This window comes from Dipodomys spectabilis, unplaced genomic scaffold, assembly GCF_019054845.1.
Source record: "Dipodomys spectabilis isolate Male_0828 unplaced genomic scaffold, ASM1905484v1 ptg000017l, whole genome shotgun sequence".
In the NCBI taxonomy this organism is placed as follows: Eukaryota; Metazoa; Chordata; class Mammalia; order Rodentia; family Heteromyidae; genus Dipodomys; species Dipodomys spectabilis.
The window spans coordinates 6,767,129-6,786,639 of NW_024870694.1; the positions used below are offsets into that span (position 1 = coordinate 6,767,129).

General features: G+C 39.3%; 1 protein-coding gene across 2 annotated transcripts in view; it reads left to right on the plus strand.

The window, feature by feature from the left end:
* The window catches only part of Parp14 (poly(ADP-ribose) polymerase family member 14), a 133,107-nt gene that overhangs the window by 108,429 nt on the left and 5,167 nt on the right, over nucleotides 1-19,511 (plus strand). For both annotated transcript variants that reach the window (XM_042667632.1, XM_042667623.1), the window contains exons 6-14: nucleotides 631-2,873; nucleotides 6,358-6,594; nucleotides 6,934-7,155; nucleotides 11,465-11,540; nucleotides 12,237-12,386; nucleotides 12,757-12,819; nucleotides 13,380-13,547; nucleotides 17,900-18,103; nucleotides 18,183-18,782. In XM_042667632.1, the coding sequence (XP_042523566.1) occupies nucleotides 631-2,873; nucleotides 6,358-6,594; nucleotides 6,934-7,155; nucleotides 11,465-11,540; nucleotides 12,237-12,386; nucleotides 12,757-12,819; nucleotides 13,380-13,547; nucleotides 17,900-18,103; nucleotides 18,183-18,782 (3,963 nt within the window). The remainder of the gene's footprint in view (nucleotides 1-630; nucleotides 2,874-6,357; nucleotides 6,595-6,933; nucleotides 7,156-11,464; nucleotides 11,541-12,236; nucleotides 12,387-12,756; nucleotides 12,820-13,379; nucleotides 13,548-17,899; nucleotides 18,104-18,182; nucleotides 18,783-19,511) is intronic.

The window sequence follows — 19,511 nt, forward strand, 5'->3', positions numbered from 1 at the left end:
TATATTTGCTCTATAAAACCTTATTCAACTTACCGAGCTGTTCCAAACCTCAGTTGTATCATTTATAGATAAGGATGGTCATAAAAGTACCTACAACAAGGTTGTTGTGGGGATTAAATGAAGTATATTTAGTTGCACTTAGAATAGTATCTGACACATGGTAAGCTATCAGTTATTTGCTTCTCCTAGGAAAGTTTTTAATTTAATCTAAGTAAACTGCTAACACTTAAATTCTAGAACTGTCCAAGAAGGAACAATACAATACTGGGATAAGTTTCAAACTGAGCAGAAAACTATCATTTGCACTAGGGAAAATATTATCTGTACACTTGTGACCAAACTCATATCTGTTTCTTCATGTGATGGGGATGCATCCATGATATAAGAAGAAACAGAAAATAGGACTTAATTAGGAATTTAGTATCATGCTCTTGGGTAGAAAGCTGTAGTTTTATTAAATAAGATCTACCTGTGGACTGTTAATAGATACCAATTTATCTTTGGACACTTTGAGCTAGTGGCTTTTTATAACACATGAAAGTTCTATAGCCATTAGGGATTTCACTCTAGAAAGGTTTTGTCTTGATTTATTATCACATTGAAGGTGATCATTTTATTTTTATTTTAAAGTGTTAGACAACATCATGTCCAAGGAACATAACTTCAATAAGATGCCAATATCAGTCTTTCCCTACTATATCTCTTTGGGCACCGCCTTGTATGGTAAGGAGAAGCCTCTGATCAAGCTGCCAGCACCATTCAAAGAGTCATTGGATCCACTCTTATGCAAGTTTTTTCAGAAAGAAGGGCATCTGATTGAGGAGATAAACAATGAAATGAGGCATTGTCACTGTGAGCTAACATGGTCCCAGCTCAACAGTACAGTTACCGTCAGACCTGCAGCCACGCTGGGCTGTCAAACAAGATCAAAAATCAAGACCTGGCAGAAAGATGCATCCACAGCACTCGCTGGCATCAGGTCTAAATATGAAGTTATCTCACTCCAAGTGAAGCCAGGAGTGTGGGACACCATCAAACAAGATATAGAAGCTGATAGGATTTTGATTGAGTTTGATACAACTGAGGAGATGATGATTTTAGCAGGAAAATCAGAAGATGTCCAAAACATTACCTTGAAAACCAAGGAATTAATAGAAAACACCATGCAAAAAATTAGAAAGGAACAGGAGAGTCTGGAGGAAAAAGTGGCCATTTCTCCAGGAAAGTATTTTCTTTTGTGCCATAGTGGTATCCTGAATCATCTAGGAACAGAGTGCCCAGAGATGGAACTCTCTTACAATGAATCTACTCACTACCTGTGTGTTAAAGGACCCCGTGCAGCTGTGTATAAATTAAAGAGTGAAGTCCTGGCAATGATGTTTTCCATGGTTCAGAAAACACTTCAGATTTCTTCTGAGGTCTCCAGTTTTTTGCAACAGGTAGACTGTAAAGAATTGTCTCAGTTTCTCTTTATAAAACAGAAAGTTCATGCAGTCTATGAACTAAAAGATACAACTGTTGACTTGACCAGCTGTTCTGCTAAAGATCAGGCACAAGCTGAAGAGCAAATGCTCAGCGGCTTAAATTATAAACGCATTGAAATTGAGGACAAGGAAATTCTTAACAGCAACAAATGGAAAAAGAAAGTTAATGATTTGCAAAAGAAACACAATTCCCACACAAAGGTGGTGGCAATCACTGAATTAACTTCAGGATCTCCAGCTGAGGTGATCATTGCAGGCTGTGTGAAAGAAGTCAATGAAATCTATGCCTTGCTTTTTGACTTCTTGGAAAAACATATGAGAATAGAGAGATTCATTGAGGTCAAGCCATCCTTGCTTCTAGACTACTTCAGGGCAAACAAGAAGGAATTCTGGCCCAAGAAGACAAGTGTGCAGGTAATTTTCAAGCCTGAAAACAGAAAGAATGGCATTTTACTGATTGGTACCAAGAGTGAAGTACTAGAAGGCACAGACATCATTGCGAAAGTTCAGAATTTAATCTGTGTTAAAACCTTTAACATTGATAAGCCAGGAGCCAGGCAATTCTTCCAGGATAAAGTGTTGTTTTACAGAAGTGAGGTCAGACGGTTGTACAGCTGTTTCATTGAACTCCAAGAGAACAAAGGAAAGGAGGAGGAGGGCAACAACTTTAAGAGGGAGCTGGCCCCTGGTGTCATGCTGATTGTGAAGCAGGGTGACTTGACTCAGTTTCCAGTGGATGTGGTGGTGAATGCTGCAAATGAGACCCTCAGGCATATTGGTGGGCTTGCTGCTGCTCTCTTAAAAGCAGCTGGCCCTGAGCTTCAAGCAGATTGTGATGAGATAGTGAAGAAAAAGGGCAAGATCCTACCTGGCAATGCCACCATCTCCAAAGCAGGAAGGCTCCCTTGCCACCGTGTGATCCATGCCGTAGGGCCTGTGTGGAAAGAAGATAATGCCCAGAGGTGTATACAACTATTAAAGTCAGCTGTGATTTGCAGTCTTCTTTTAGCTGAGGACAACAACTACCAATCCATAGCCATCCCAGCTGTTAGTTCTGGAATGTTTGGCTTTCCCTTACGACAGTGTGTGGAGACCATTGTTAAGGCGATCAAGGACAATTGCCAATATAATCACAAAGGTAGCTCCTTGAAAGAGATTTACCTTGTGGACCCATCTGAGAAGATTTTTGGAGCCTTTGTTGAAGCTATGAAAACTATATTCAAAGACCCAACTTCCCATCCCAAGTCAGAGTCCTTATCTGATATGGCCTCCCCCGTCCATTTAACAGCAGTAGACCAACCTGTAAAGGTAACACAGGATCAGCTATGTCTGGTATCACCAAGCGGCCTGAAAATGCTGTTGGTGAGTGAAGATGTACAGAATGCTAAGGTGAGTGTCTCTGTTTAGAATCATCACCAAGGTGCCATGATGCTTCTTAGTCTGTGGCTCTCTCATAGTGGGCCAAAGGAAGACATGGAAGGGGAAATTAAGAGATGTTAGATGCTGTACATCCCTGCCTTGAAATGGCTTTCCTCAGATAAATTATCAGTCGCACTTATTAGCAGAAATTGATCCATCATTTGTGAGAATTGAAAGGCTCTTGAGATCAGATCTCTAGGTTCCAATAAGTGTCAAAGTTGATCTTGATATCATATATTATCATGGTATCATAAAATATCATATGATATTGCATTTACCCTTGCCATTTTTTGGAAACTTTGAGAAGATACAGAACAGAGTATGGGAAATGCAGAAGAAAGCATCTTGTCAATGGAGCTGAGCAGAAGTGAGCTTGAAGAGCCATTAGGACCAATACCAGTTTGTTGTTTGTATGTGGAGTGGAAGAGGAATAAGGAAGTGGATCTGAGGAAGGTCTAGGGATCAGGTATCAATTACAAACAATTCATGTAGAGTCGGGACAGGTAGGGAGAGGGATGCTGGTAGTTAATATGATTTTTTAAAGGCATTTAACAGCTTTTCCAACATGGGTTCTAACCAATCAGAACAACAACTCTATGCAACAAATATGGCCCACTCCAGCTCTGCCAGGCTGCCCTTCTTCCATTGGAGGATGCCGGTGACAGGGAGTGGTGGAAGAAGGATTCCTGGTGGGAAGTTGAAAGAAGTAGGGCAAGTGTGAGGGACTAGGTGGAGTAACACCCAGGCTAGCTTCCAAGCCAAACTAATCACTGTCTCACAAAGCCCCACAATCGGGTGTATGGACTTACCTGGTAGATAAAATGGACAGCCTGTAGTCAGAGCTGTTTCCTTTGCCTTGTTAAGGGACCTTCAGTTTCCCCTTCCTCTCCAGAGGAGCTGGAAATGAACTTAGAACTCCTCACTGCTTCTTATTCTGTTACATCTGTATCTCTGTGGTTTTCTGCCTTCCTGCCACCCGTTTGTAATTCCTCTCTTTCTTCAGAATCTAGTAACTCCTGGGTTATTAGATTCTCATTCACAGAGTCAAAAAGGTGAATGCTTTAATCTACCATCTTGTCTTGCCCTCTACTTTTCTATTTTTCAGTGGACCCATCCCCAAAATGTGGTATACATAAATTCATACAATTTGTGACCTTTTATGAGTGATTTGTTCCACTAAAAATATTTCTCAGGTTCATACCTATTCTAACATTTCTCAGTACTTTATTGATTTTTTTGTGACTGAATAACATTCCATTGTATGTCTATGTATTTTTTAGACTTTCAGCAGCCAGTGAAAACTTGTGTTCTTTCTACCTTGTCTTTTCTTCTTCAAGACTCAGGATTGAACTCAGGGTCTCATGCTTCCAGGCAAATACTTTTCTACCTGAGCCACAGCTGTACCTACTCTTTGGTTTTTATGAGTCCTGTTTCTATGATCATTTGTTTACAATATGTCCATGAATGATTGTTTTGGTTCGCTTGAGTATCCATTCTCAGAGTGGCATGGCTTGGTCCCTTCGAGACTCCATATTTAATTTGAGGAAATGTAGCTACTATTGCAGTTTGTATTCTTGTCAGCAATGTTTCTCCACATCTCTGCCAAACATTACCATCATTTGTCTATGTTCATATAGGAGTTTAGAGAACTAGAAGTGGCTTTTACTGGCATTTCCCCACTAACTAATACTGTTGAACTTTTTTTTTTTTTTCTGGTCGTGGGGCTTGAACTCTGGGCCTGGGCGCTCTTCAGCGCCCTCAGCTTTTCAGCTCAAGGCTAGCACTCTACCACTTGAGCCACAGTGACACTTCCGGTTATCTGGTGGTTTATTGGAGATGAGAGTTTCACAGATTTTCCTGCCCAGGCTGACTTTGAACCATGATCCTCAGATCTCAGCCTCTTGAGTAGCTGGGATTACAGGCATGAGTCACTGGCATCCAGCACTATTGAACATCTTTTCTTGTGTTTTTTGGCCATTTGTGCATCTCTTCAGAGAAATATCTGGATTTTCCCCCCGCTTTTATATAGTGGTGTTGTTTCATTATTGAAGTTTAAGTGTTTTTTATGTGTTTTGAGTACATGTCTATTATGGGTACAGGTTTATGATTTTCCAATATTTTCTTCTATTATATGGGCCAAGTTTTATTTTTTAGTTCAAGTTACTTCTCTTAAAGAACCTTTTGTTGTAGTGTAAAATGACAAAGAAAATTAATTAGATTTTGTTGACAGGAAGCTTAAGTAGTAGTTAGAATAAACGTAGTTAATATTGATACTTTGTGACAGGTTTTATATAGGGTGATTGACATGTGCTTTCTCATTCAATGCCTTGAGGTGAATTCTAAAATACTGTTCTTCTCACTTCTCATATGAAGGATGATATTTAGAGGGCTGAAATAACTTATCCAAGCTAGCAATCCAGTAGAGCAAGGACTCAAATTTATAAAAGGTTCTTAATTATTGTACTATTTTCAGAATATTAAAAATAATTTGTCTCTTTTTTCTTTAAAGTTAAATAAACACACAGAATGCCCTCTTCAATCAAGAATGAGGAATGGCAATGAGTTCTATTCTTGGTCTCTCTTGTCACTGAATGTAAAGATGTGCTTTCTACTCCTTTCCTTCCCAGAGCTGTATAGTTTCCACTGCTTCAGTAGCTACAGTGCAATACTCTGCAAGTCCCACAGATGACAGAGCGCCTCCTCCTCTCTTCTCTTGGCCTCACGAACATAGCCTAATGATGGCTCATGTGCACTCTGAGAAAAAAAAGCTTTCATGTCTGTTCACTGTGTGTGGATTAGCACTCAAGGTGGTTCTTCCACAATCTGCCCCTAAGAGTATCACTTCTACCCTGGCTGGCAGAACCTCTCTGTCAGGTTTGAACAATGCATCACACACAATCCACCGTGAGTCAATACCGGCCTTTCTCTGTCACTCTTTGCTTGTTGTGAACATTTCCATCTCAGGTCTCCCGTAGCCCATGGCATCTTTGCCAGCCACTGAGAGGGTCTTATTCAGGACTCTTCTAGTCATCTTGGCCCATTTATATGTCCTTTAGGGTGGGAGGAGGTGCTTGAATTCAGGGGCTCCCGCTTGTTTACTTTATTGCTCAGCTGTTGTACTACCACGTAGCCATGCCTTTACCCTAAATTTTGCTAGTTAATTGAGCACGAAGTCTTGATGCCTTTTTCTGTCCAGGCTGGCTTCAAACCCTGATGCTCTGGATCTTAGCTAGGAGTATAGGTATGAGCCATAGATACCCCATTTATATGTTCTTTCCTGTCAGCTATCTTTTGTCCTGGAGAAAAATTTACTAACACTTGAATTTCTATTTCAGTATAGAACAGTTAATGCTGACTTGAATCCCATTATGCTGAACTCAGCAGCTCAAAGGTAGCCTTGGGTGTTGAACACCTTCTGTGAGAATTTGAAACAAATATTTGGTTTGTCTTTTAGACCCACATCATTGTCAACTCTGTTGCCTCAGATCTTGCACTCAATAGAGGGCCCCTCTCTCAGGCCCTCTTGAAAAAGGGTGGGCTGAAGCTTCAGGAGGAGTTGAAGGCTGCTGGACAAGGGATCACTGCCAATGTGGGCACCATATTCCAAACCAGTGGTGGTAATCTGGACTGCCACTACGTGCTTCATGTGGTAGCTCCAGAATGGGGAGGTAACAGCACATCTTCACTACAGGTAAGACCTCAGTTTAAATTCAGCAGGAAGGGCTAGGAAGGTGGCTCAGTGGTAGAGCGCTTGCCTTGCATGCCTGATGCCCTGGGTTCAATTCCTCAGCACCACATAAGCAAAAAGAAAAAAGCTGGAAGTGGCACTGTGGCTCAAGTTGTAGAGTGCTAGCCTTGAGCTGAAGAGCTGAAGGACAAGGCCCAGAGTTCAGGCCCCACGACCGGACCCCCAAAAAAAATTAAAAAAATAAATTCAGCAGGAAAATGGCTAGGCTTCTTTCAGTATACTGATGTCATCTGTGGAGAATTTCTAGGCAAGAGGTATAAAGATGTGCTTTGTGCTTTTCAGATCATGAGAGACATAATCAGAGACTGTTTGGAGGTCACTGAGAAGCTGTCTTTACAATCCATTGGATTTCCAGCAATAGGAACAGGAAATTTGGGATTCCCTAAAACTGAATTTGCTGACTTAATTATTTCAGAAGTATTAAAATTTAGCAGCAATAATCAACTGAAAACTTTGCAAGAGGTTCAATTTCTGCTGCATCCAACAGATCATGAAAATATTCAGGTATATTCTTGCTCATTTCTGGTGAATTTGGCTACCTGTATTTGGAACCTAAAATTCTCAAATGCCTTCTTGCCTAACAGGATTTCTTTTGGTATGTATTTCACATACAGGAAAATAAGAGAATAGTGTTAACTCATAGCATGACAAGTTGCAAGAAAAACTAAAGGTACTGAAAAATAATTAGCTCTTCATTCAGGAATGTGTTAGGCACATAGAAAAATAGATTACATAATCTAATTAGCCAGATTGTGTCTATTCTTCTGCTTCAACTGTAGTCAACCTATGGCCAATATGTTGGATCTCTGACTCTGCTTATATTCCTTTCTCTCACATGATTTTGAAGCAAATCTCAGATTTACAATTTTATCCCAAAACAATTCAGCAATTTATTTTTTAAAAAGATCCTTTTTTTTTACAAGTAATATAAGTATGTTACAATATCATATTGTTTGTGTTCCTTTTATTTAATCAATCATAAAGTCAATGTTCAAATTTCCAAGTATCTCATAAATAGTTTGTCTTTAATGGTTTTATGTCTGAATCAGAATTCAATAAGGCCCACATATTGTAATGGAGGTGATGGAGGTGGAATGTTAGGACATAAAGCAGAATTATAACTTTATCAATAGGAAAATGTCAAGATAGGATAAAGTGATTCCTGTGCCTATTGCTGAAAATGTAATTAATTAGAAGTAAAAGGTGTTAGTTAGAATGCATCAGGTATCCCCACATGAGTAAAACAGCTGGAACAAGAACCATCTTCAGTCTTAGTCTGTCAGTCAACTGCATATTATCTCTGAGTCAGCTACTAGATTTGACATTATGAGAGAACCAGGGGCATTTAAGTCCTTATTCCTGTGTCTAATAAACCAAGGAAGTGGATTATACTTAATATTTGATTAAGCCATTATCTTAAGTGATATCCATAGATTATTGGACCATCTGGATTTGGGGATCATAGTTTCATTTTTTCTGATCAGGCTTCATTTGGATATTGTAATATCATTCAGACCATATAAAATTATTGATACAAACAGCCAAGAAGTCAATGATAGCCATAGAAATCCACCAAGAAGCATAATGCCTGACCAGACATGGACCAAATTATTTCTCATGTCCTGTACAGCCTGCCAATCATCTTATCCTCACCCTTGGTCTGTGTATCACTTATACATTCCAATCAGACAGCCACAGAACCTGAATAAAGTATGAGGTCTATTTACTTGACCAGTTTTACTTCTACTCAGTATAAGAGGTTTTATAATCTCCCTCTGATTTCCATTTGTTGAAATGATGTACAGTAGATCATGAAATACAGTATACAACACATACTCTCCTGTCTATATTTTATAATTACTTTGGGAATTTAGATTTATGTACACAAAGAAAACAACAGGAGGAATGAGGTATTGAGCAGATTTTTATATTACGTTTGTATTATCTGTAAGTAGTTATACAAAGGAGTTGCCATCCAACGAATCAGCTTATGAGTACAATGCATCTTGATCAATGTCAACCCTTTCATCATTTTCCCCATCTCTCCCAACCCAACCTCTCCCTTCATTTTTCTTCGTTCCATAGGATATGAATTGAATATTATGATGGCATTCTCCCCCCTACATCCTTTCTTTATTCATCCCCTATTTAATCTCCCCTTCCCACCTTTCAAGTATATTTGGCTCTGTGGCCAGGGTGTGAGTGCTATAACACAGGCCTGAGCCTTCAAATCTTACTCTTTTCCTGAAAACCATAGCCTTTATCTTCTTTTTAAATATCCAAAGTAATCAACAATTACTTTGTAAAAAGGATCATTCTCAATAGACAGCTTTAATATCATTTGAAATGTTTTCAGTTATCCATGTAATAACAATTATATGTTTGTTCATAGTTGTAGTATGTTGGGACTCTTGCCTCAAAGAGCTGTTTTTTGTTTTGTTTTTATGGCTGAGCAGCAGGGACTTAGTTTTTCTGACTGAAGTCAATCCACTTTTACCTGTGTACTTTGCCTATAAGACCCCCGCAGGCCTGAAAGTCTAAGACTCACTCAGCAGTCTCTGTTTTTCCCCCCCCAGCACTGAGTCAGTCTGTATTCATGTATTGTTTACTAAAGAAAAAAAGTTCTGTGTTGCTTGTTTCTAAGATAGAAGAAGGAGTGATTTTTATAATGTAATCACCAGTCACTGCCCCTCAAAAAGTGAAAGAAAAAATTCACAGATTTCAATAATGTTAGGATACATTTATTTATCTCTTGCTCCCAAAATTACTAGTTCCCTGGTCATTACTCTCTTGTTACAATTAAGAAGATAAAAACTTAAATTTTGAAACCTTGATGATTGTCTTTCTCTTAACTGCATGTTTTTATTTTTATTTTTTAATTTTTTTTTTTTTGTCGTTGGGGCTGAACTCTGGGCCTGGGCACCGTCCCTCAGCATTTCAGCTCAAGGCTAGTGCTCTACTACTTGAGTCACAGCACCACTTCTGGATTTTTTCTGCTTATGTGGTGCTGAGGAATCGAACCCAAGCCCTCATGCATGCGAGGCAAGCACTCTACCACTGAGCCAACTTCCCAGTCCTTGTTTCTTTTTTTAAACTTTTATTTTTTATTGTTATTCTGACAGTGATGTTCAGAAGGGTTACAGTTACATAAGTCAAGTAATGAGTACATTTCTTTTTGGACAATGTAACTCCTCTTTTGCTCTCTCCCAGTTTTTCCCTCCCATCTCCACCCACAAGTTGTATCGCTTGTTTTCAACATAGTGTCTAGCTTTATTTCTTTTACTGTTTGTTTACTTTTACTTATCAGGAAAGTAATCCATTTTCATTAAAGAAACTTTAAATATTATAAAAGATGCACATTCTTTGGTTGTCTGCCATCCCAGTCTTCTTTGCTTCAAGTGTAAATTTATTCATTTACTTTATTAATTTGTGTTAGTAGTGGGGCTTGAACTCAGAGCCTTGCACTTGGCTTTTTCACTCAAGGCTAGAACTCCACTGCTTGAGCCACAACTCCATTTGCAAATATAATATTAAAGTGAGATTATAAATATGTAATTATATATCCTCTTTGTTTATTTAATAGTATAAAATAAGCATTTCTCTATTCGATTAAATATCCTCAAAAATATAATTTTAATAGCTGTGAAATATTTTAGGAAATATATTAAAACTTAATTATTTTCCTACTGTTTTTTTTTGTTGTTGTTTTTGTCAGTTGTGGGGCCTGGGTGCTGTCCCTGAGCTCTTCAGCACTCTACCACTTGAGCCACAGCACCACTTCTGGTTTTCTGGTGGTTAATTGGAGATAAGAGTCTCATGGACTTACTTGCCTGGGCTGGGTTTGAATTGCAATCCTCAGATCTCAGCTTCCTGAGTAGCTAGGATTACAAGCATGAGCTACCAGCGCCTGGCTTCCCTATTGGCTTTTTAAGTAGTTTTTTCTCTATTATGAATAGCACTCTAATGAATATCCTATATTTATATCTTTGATCACATCTTTGATAATTTTCAGAAGAAATTTGTAGAAAGAGGATTCTATATATTGTTTTTATAACTTTAAAAATCTAGTTGGATGATAGTGGCTCATGCCTGTAATCCTAGCTATTAGGGAGGCTAAGATTTTAGGATCAAGGTTTAAAGCCAGTCTGAGCAGACAAATCCAAGAGATTCTTATCTCCAAATAACCAGGAAAAAAGCCAGATGTGGTGTTGTAGCTCAAGTAGTAGAATAAAAAAGCCAAGTGAGAGCTTGAGGCTCTGTGTTCAAGTCCCAGTACTAGCTCTCTCTCTCTCTCTTTTTCTCTTTCTCTCTCTCTCTCTCTCTCACACACACACACACACACACACACACACACACAAATCTAAGAGCTGCAGTGATGGCTTAGATGCAGGTGTACCTGTTCAGCAAGCAAACACAAAGTCCTGAGTTTCAACTAAGTACCACCAAAAAGATAAACTATTAAACTGAATTTTTTTCTTTTTTTGTTGGTCATAGGGCTTGAATTCTGAGCTTGGCGCTGTTTCTGTGCTCTTTAGTTCAAGGCGAGCGCTCACAGAGCCACTTCTGGTTTTCTAGTGGTTTATTGGAGATAAGAGTCTCACGGACTTTCCTGCCCTGGCTAGCTTTGAACCGTGATCCTCAGATCCCAGCCTCCTGAGTAGCTAGGATTACAGGCATGAGCCACCGGCACCCAGCCAAAAGTGAATATTTTGATAATTATTTACATCTAAATATGCAGGATCAAAAGCCCTGATGAATTGAATTCCTTGATTACCTGAGGAGTGTAATGGTGAAAATTGTATTTTTATTCCAGGCATTTTCTGATGAATTTTCCAAAAGGAAGAATGGAATTCCCAGTGACAAAGCTTCCAAGGCTGCAGATACACAAGGTTCAGTAAAGCTTTTAAACTGACTAGTGATTTCTAGTTGCTAAGTAACTATTTCATGGCAAGTAAAGGATGATTGTGATGCTTGTTTCTGGAAGATTGAGTGATAAATAACATACTTGAGTATGTTCCATAAACCCAAACAGATAAGATTCTGGCCATGTTTATAAGATCTAAGGCAAAAGCACCCAGCTTATACAATGGATTTTTAAATAATGATAAGAATAGTTTCACAGCATAATCTTACAGATTTTCAAAATACATACTTTGAGTCCAATGCTAACTTAATGATTTTTTTTCCTGTCAAAACTGCTGTTATTTTTTAATCCTTTTTGGGGATCACAGAGGCTTTCTTTCCTAAAACATCCTCATTGGTTACCTTTTCAGAGCCCCCAGGTATGGTGGCATTTTATGTGTGGCCCAAGGTTTTCATTGTGCATGTGAGACACATAGGATCTATAAGGCTGACTGTATGTGGCCCCTGTAGATGTCATGCTTGATATGTGCCATATTCCTAGTCTTTTTCTGGAAGCACACCATTATAGGGGCTCAAAGACAGTGAAAGGATTGAAGCTGGTGGTCACACCCAGAGAGGAAGGTTCTGTGCACTGGGGCGGGGGTGGGGGGGGACAGGAAGCAGTCTCATTCATTCTTGCTCTTGTTATCTTAGTGACTGACTCCACTATTCTCTCTTAGCAGGTTTCTATGGGGCTGTTTCCAGCCCTAATTTAGGAGTGTATGAAATGAAAATTGGCCCCATCCTCTTCCAGGTGGCCTCTGGTGACATCACCAAAGAAGTGGCAGATGTGATCGTAAATTCAACCTCAAATACGTTTAACCTCAGAACAGGTACTTCCCTTGGGTGACTTCGAACTAGTGTCAAAACCACCATGGCCAATCCTATAAAGAAGATCTTCTGCAAGCCAAACTGGTTTTGATAACTTTGGCTATTTTTATATTAACACATTTTAATAAGTAGTTATTGATAATTTAATAGTTTAGTGAATACTATTAATAACATGATTAATAGTCATCTTACTTAATAACTTTAGAATATTTTGATAGCTTCCTATAGATGGAAAGCTATTTTCTGAATTTTTTCCTCTGTTAATCAGCAATACTCAGCTATAGAACTCCTTTAATATAATAAGGCCGTCTTTCTAATCTAAACATACTGCAGATTTCTTGTGTTTGTAGCCATCTTGACTTTCTCATGTAGGGGTCTCCAAAGCCATTTTAGAAGGTGCAGGACCAGATGTGCAAATGGAATGCTCTCGCCTAGGTAAGGCAAAATACTAATATTTGGGCCTAAATTGTAAGTGAAGACTAATAATGTCAGTCTTGGAAGAAAACAAGCAGAGTCTTGGGGTTAAGAAAACAATGTATTGTATTATGGGCTGGGAAGGTGGCTCAGTGGTAGAGCGCTTGCCTTGCATGCATGAAGTCCTGGGTTTGATTCCTCAGCACCACATAAGCAAAAAGAAAAAAGCCGGAAGTGACACTGTGGCTCAAGTGGTAGAGTGCTAGCCTTGAGCTGAAGGCTGAGGGACAGCGCCCAGGCCCAGAGTTCAGGCCCCATGACCCGGCCCTCTGCCCCCCCCACAAAAAGAAAACAATGTATTGGTCTTATTATCATACATTTTACTTAAGAATTTCAGTTATAGGGAATTAGAATTTGAAAGTAATCTCACTGTTAAAGAAGAAAATTGAAGTCATACAATTTCATCAGAGATAGCATTTTAGTTTTGTATGAAACATGCTTCATGCCATATCAGACATTTCTCATTCTCAAAGAGAAGTTTCTAAATCTGATTTTTGTATCTTTTTGTTTGTGTTTTCCAGCTCAACAGAAGAATAATGAATATATAGTTACAGAAGGTGGATTATTGAACTGCAAGAAAATTATTCATGTTGTTGGTGGATATAATGTCATAAAATCTGTTACCTGTGTGTTGAAAGAATGTGAAAAATTCAATTACTCTTCCATTTGCCTCCCAGCCATTGGGACAGGTTTGTAGCCCCTGGCTGTTACAACTAAATTCCAGTCACAAAGTGTTCACTTTCCCATAGGTTTTGCTGAGTGTTAATGTGACGATGACAACAATATCAAAATAGGAGTAGACAGTTTCCTTATCCCAGGGTACCTCTGATGAAAGAGATGAGAATGTCTTTAGGTGGTTTAAGTAAAAAAGAAAAAGCATTGAATGGGAGCAGTGGCACAAGTCCAATTCAGTTACTAGGAAGGCTGAGGCAGCCCTGAGGAGGAGCAGCTTGAGCCCAGGCTTTCAAGGATAGCCTGGCCAACAGACTGAAAACCTGTTTCAAAAAAAAAAAAAAGAGAGGGCTGGGAAGGTGGCTCAGTGGTAGAGTGCTTGCCTCACATGCATGAGGCCCTGGGTTCGATTCCTCAGCACCACATAAGCAGAAAAAGCTGAAAGTGGTGCTGTGGCTCAAGTGGTAGAGCACTAGCCTTAAGCTGAAGAGCTGAGGGACAGTGTCCAGTCCCAGAGTTCACAGAGTTCAGGCCCCATGACCCATCAAAAAAAAAAAAAAGTAGGAGGAGGAGGAGGAGACTGAAGAGAGTATTGGGATATTAGATTAAGAGAGAGAGAAAGAAAGGAGTAGATAGGTCATCCCTTGGGCTCTTTCATATTTAATTCTCCTAGGTCACTTTCCTACATAACTTCCACTTCATCCTTCACTTGCTCCTCTCTTCTCTCCCCATGCAGAATATCAGTGCATCCATTTCCACCTGGCTATAATTGGCTACAAGATGAGCATTTCTAGTTCTCAACTCAATAGCTAGCTCTGCTTCTTAGCTTCAGACCTCTCTGTGTCTCTCAAGTCTCCAGAACTGAGTGGATCAAAAACTCAGCTTTCCAGTCCACTTGCTAATTTTGAGATTCTTATTTTTCTGAAACTCTGTCTTGATTATATGACTCTTCACATGGACTACTTTGGGTTTGTCATGGGTTAAAGAATGCCCTTCCAGCACTGCCCCGGGAATAAAGAGTCCTCTTCACTGACGGGGAAATTTCTGTGTGGTCTTTCTGCATTCTCCAGATCAATGGGTGAGATCGGATTGGCCAAGTAAGAGACTGTCTAGTAGCCCTACGCTCTAAGTCTCTTGCTCAGACTGACATTTCATCTCTCTAAAATGTTAGTTTCAATAAACTCAACCCCCTCCCCCTCACCTCCCCCCTCCCCCCCATCACTCTCTGGGCCTTCTTCCAATTCTCTGAGCCATACTTTGCTTTCTGTAATTCTGTATGATCCTATATTATGTCTTACTTAATACTTTACATGGAATTCTATTTCTACTTTAATACTTATCCCCGAAGTATAGTTTATAAACCTTCCTATTCTTATTGCCCCTGTATTATCTATTTTTAGTAGATTAGCCCAATTTTATCTATTTATCTATCTCCCTATCTATCTACTTACCTATTTTTGTGGACACTCGCTCCCTCCATCAACAGCCCTCCTGTCTGTCTCCATCTTACTTTTCCTAGTATTCTATTTCTACTTAAATTACTTCAGACCAACAAAGTAGCAACCTTCAGTCGTTTTTCTAGGGTAGTCCCTGCGGGATCAAAAGAAGAAACAGGGAAAGGACAGCTTTCATTTTGTATAAATATGTACACCTATTTGAGCAGATATACATTGCCAACCCATTTACTAGTCCACTGACTGAGATGCACTGCTGGTTTGCATAAATAAACAGAGTTAAGAGATTTTCCTTGCTTGACCTCTTTATCTGTCTTTATCATCAACTGAACTGGTCTTTCCATGACCCCTTAGTACTGGTTATAAGTAGATTTGTGACTACTGTGATCAAGGCAGCCTCTATCAGTAAATAAAAATTCTTCCTTCGAGATAATCATATGAGGAGGAAATATCTGCATAACAATACCTGCAAGAACCACAGACTCCAAACTCACCTACATCTGTCCATCCTCATAACACCACTAACCATCACTTTCTACCTGGAATCCCTGACTCTACCTCTTTATCATTTTTATCTGTTCATTATCTAATTATTAAGTGGGATTATATATGTATAAGTTTATGTGCATAGGCATAGGAAATGGAAAAGTGACCCCCAAAGGATCAAATATACCAGGTGCTGTGGTGCTGTGGGAGATCAGGCATGTAAATGAGCAACTGCAATGTAGCACAGCCTACAACATAGTACAAGTAAGCCAGCGGCAAGCATGTGGAGTAAAAGTTCATGGATAAACCTAGTTAGTCCCTCATATCAGTCAGTCTCTTCAGCTGACTGCTCATTCTGGCCTCTTGTCTTTGGTTAGCACTTGTCATTTGCCTCAATTTGTATTATCATTTCCTGACTAGAACTGGATTTTCCACATCCACTAACTTCATAACCTTTCTAGAATTCTCTTTTAAAAAGCTTGCCCACACCTGTAATTTTAACTACTCAGAAGGCTCAAGCCAGCCTAGGCAGATAAATCTGAGAGACTCTTATCTCTAGCTAACAAAAATCCAGAAGTACAGATGTGGCTCAAGTAGTAGAGCATCAGCCTTGAGTGGAAAAAGTAAGAACATGAGGCCCTGAGTATAAGCCCAAGTTCTGGCACAAAACAAAATAAAAACCTGTCTATGGCAGACTGAATATTTATCTGCAACACAAGTCAGTCTGGCATAGTCTTTTCCTTGAGTTTCTAGGTTTCACCTACTGATACCTGTGCATCCCACAAATTTCATCATCTGTGTCTTAACAATTGTGTCTTAACTAGTTCATAGTGAGACATAGTATGTGTTTATTGGGAATGAGTATCTGAATGCTTTCATTTAAACTCTTTCTAATAATGTGGAGAAACATAGCCTTGAAAGGAATATCCTTTCTCTAGTCATCTAATACTAAAAAATAACTTAATAATAAACCCTTTTGGTTAATGTTTTTGAGTGATTATATATATTCCCACAGTTTTCTACCTAGCCAAGTTAAAGAAATGTGTACTCATCTTTCTGCAATGGAGGTGAATACCATCAAAATGGATAATCCAAGTGGATTTTGAGTCTTATCTACAACCTAGCTTGGCCAGAGGACTTTTACATTGCTTATCATGAGACTTTTTGAGCTGCCATTCATGTGAGACTACTTCTGACACTGGAAAAAGACTCTTCATTATCTTACATGGCTTTCACTGAGATGTACAATATGGAATTGTCCAAAAAGGGAATGGATCTGCTTAGTGACTTCCTTGAGCTAAACTCTCATTGAGTGTGAGAGAAAAAGCCTTTTTGGAGCCCCCATGAACAGCTTAAGTACAAACAATTATAGATTATAACAAATAGATAACAGTTTTAGGTGATCTTACCAATTTACCTTAATTACCAAATTACCTTAATTCAAATCAGGTCCCAACAGATATTTGGAGAATAACAATACATGCATAAATTCGAGTGATGACAGAATCAAAAAATTCTGCTTTTCTCCTCTAGGAGATGGTGTTTATATATATATTTTTCTTCTTCTTCTTCTTCTTCTTCTTTTTTTTGCTGGTCATGGGGCCTGAACTCTGGGCCTGGGCGCTGTCCCTCAGCTCTTCAGCTCAAGGCTAGTGCTCTACCACTGGAGCCACAGTGCCACTTCCAGCTTTTTCTGTTTATGTGGTGCTGAGGAATCGAACCCAGGGCCTCATGCTTGCAAGGCATGCACTCTACCGCTGAGCCACCTTCCCAACCTCCTCCTCCTCCTCTTCTTCTTCGTCTTCTTCGTCGTCTTCTTTATCTTCTTCGTCTTCGTCTTCTTCTTCTTCTTCTTTTTATGGCTCTTTTCAGACTTGTGAGGCAAGAAGAGAGGCTACCTGCTCTCTATAACAGGAAGGAAGGAATGCAGTAAGCTGGGATCAGCTAAACAAGGCAACATGAATAGCACAAATAAGAAGTTAGATTTTAGGTCCTAGGTTGGAGTGCTGGTTTAAGACATCCTGAAACTAGGGCTGGGAAGGTGGCTCAGTGGTAGAGCGCTTGCCTTGCATGCACAAGGCCCTGGGTTCGATTCCTCAGCACCACATAAGCAAAAAGAAAAAAGCCAGAAATGGTGCTATGGCTTAAGTGCTCTACCACTTGAGCTGAAGAGCTGAGGGACAGCGCACAGGCCCAGAGTTCAGGCCCCATGACCAGACCAAAAAAAAAAAAAAGACATCCTGAAACTAAAATTACCACTGCATCTAGGACTTCAAAAGTGCTTGGTGATGGATGCACTGTTAGACAGTTTACCACTGATGAAACAGAGCTGTGAAGCAGGCATTTATTCAGTGAGAATAATTTCTTCCTAAGTCTTTATCAGTTGGACCTTTTCTTTCTCATGTCATTTTTATTATTTGCTTTTCCAGGAAGTGCTAACCAAGAACCAGATAAAGTTGCTGAAGCCATAATTGATGCCATTGAAAAATCTGTCCAGAAAGGATTGATTCGATCTGTGAAAAAAGTTAAAGTTGTTATCTTTCTGCCCCAATTAGTGGATGTGTTTTATGCCAACATGAAAAAAAGAGAAGGGTCTCAGGCTTCTCAGCCATCTGTGATGTCTAAAATTGCCTGTGAGTTATTTGAATTTATGAAATGCATATTCCTATATTGCCTGTTGCATAGTAAATAGCTAATCTGTTTTTCTCTTAGCTTTTTTAGGTATTCCAAAGCAGTCTTCCAAAAATCAGAAACCATTGATTTTGGAAAGAAAAACAGAAGTGACAACTTTCCGAGTATGTGGTAAAGATGCAAGCTCTGTGGACAACACTATCTCCTGGATGAAAAAGCTGATTGAAGAAGAGCAATGTCTCTACACCAGTGAAGATGAGTGTATCAAAGACTTTGGTGTAAAGGAAGTTCAGAAACTGAATGAGCTGCAGAGAAATTTAAATATCAACATTTCTCTGGACCAGACGAGACCTCTGATCAAGATTTTGGGACTTAGCAGAGATGTGATGAAGGCTAGAGATGAAATTGAGGAAATGATCAAGAGCTTTAGATTGGCCAAAGAAAAGGAAAGCCATGCAGAGTCTATCAGTGAATTTATACAATGGCAATATGAGGACAATAGCACTTTTCATAATTTTGATAAGATAACAAATCTGCAATTGGAGCATGCAAAGAAAGCAAAGGACAAGAGTACTGTTGTCAAAATTAATAATCAGGACTACACACTGAACTTGAACACATGCATTGCCACTGGTCCAAATGGACAGAGCTTAATGGTTCAGCGCCTCACAAAACCCGAAGGTGAGTCCAAGTTTCATCCTTTGCATGCACTATTTTATACATGTGTTGGGATTATTTTATACATACATTTTCTTTTATACTTACATCCATTTTTATACATTCCATTTTATACATACATCATATTTAAAGTTAGGTAAAAGTCAGGTATCCCTAATGGAATAGAAAACATGAAAACTTGATTTCTGAGTTTAAATACTTAACATATACTCATGCCTGCAATTCCAGCTACTAGGAGGCAGAGATCTGAGGATCACAGTTCAAAAGCCAGTCCAAGCAGATAAATCTGTGAGACTCTTAGAAAAAAGCCAGAAGTGGTGATGTAGCTCAAGTGACAGAACACTATCCTTGAGCACAAAGAGGTTCAGGGACAATACCCAGGTCCTGAGTTCAAGCCTCAGGCCCAGCATAATCATCATCATCATCATCATCATCATCATCATCATCAACATCATCATCATCATCATCAATATACAGTCAAGAAAACATAGCATGGATGTGTTCAATAGCTTTAGGAGGACACACCTAATAGTACCAGTTGGCCATACCTTGAATTTCTCTGAGTCTCTAGGGTTAGAATGTTCCCAGCTGCCATTCTGCCTGGTAAGTACTGGTTGCTTCATTCAGAGCAAGGAAAACAGTAAGCTTAAAAACAAAAGTGGCCCAAAGCTTCTAAGAACAAAAGGCCAAAGGGTCATAAATGGAGAGGAAGGAGAGGACAGCCTGGTCAAA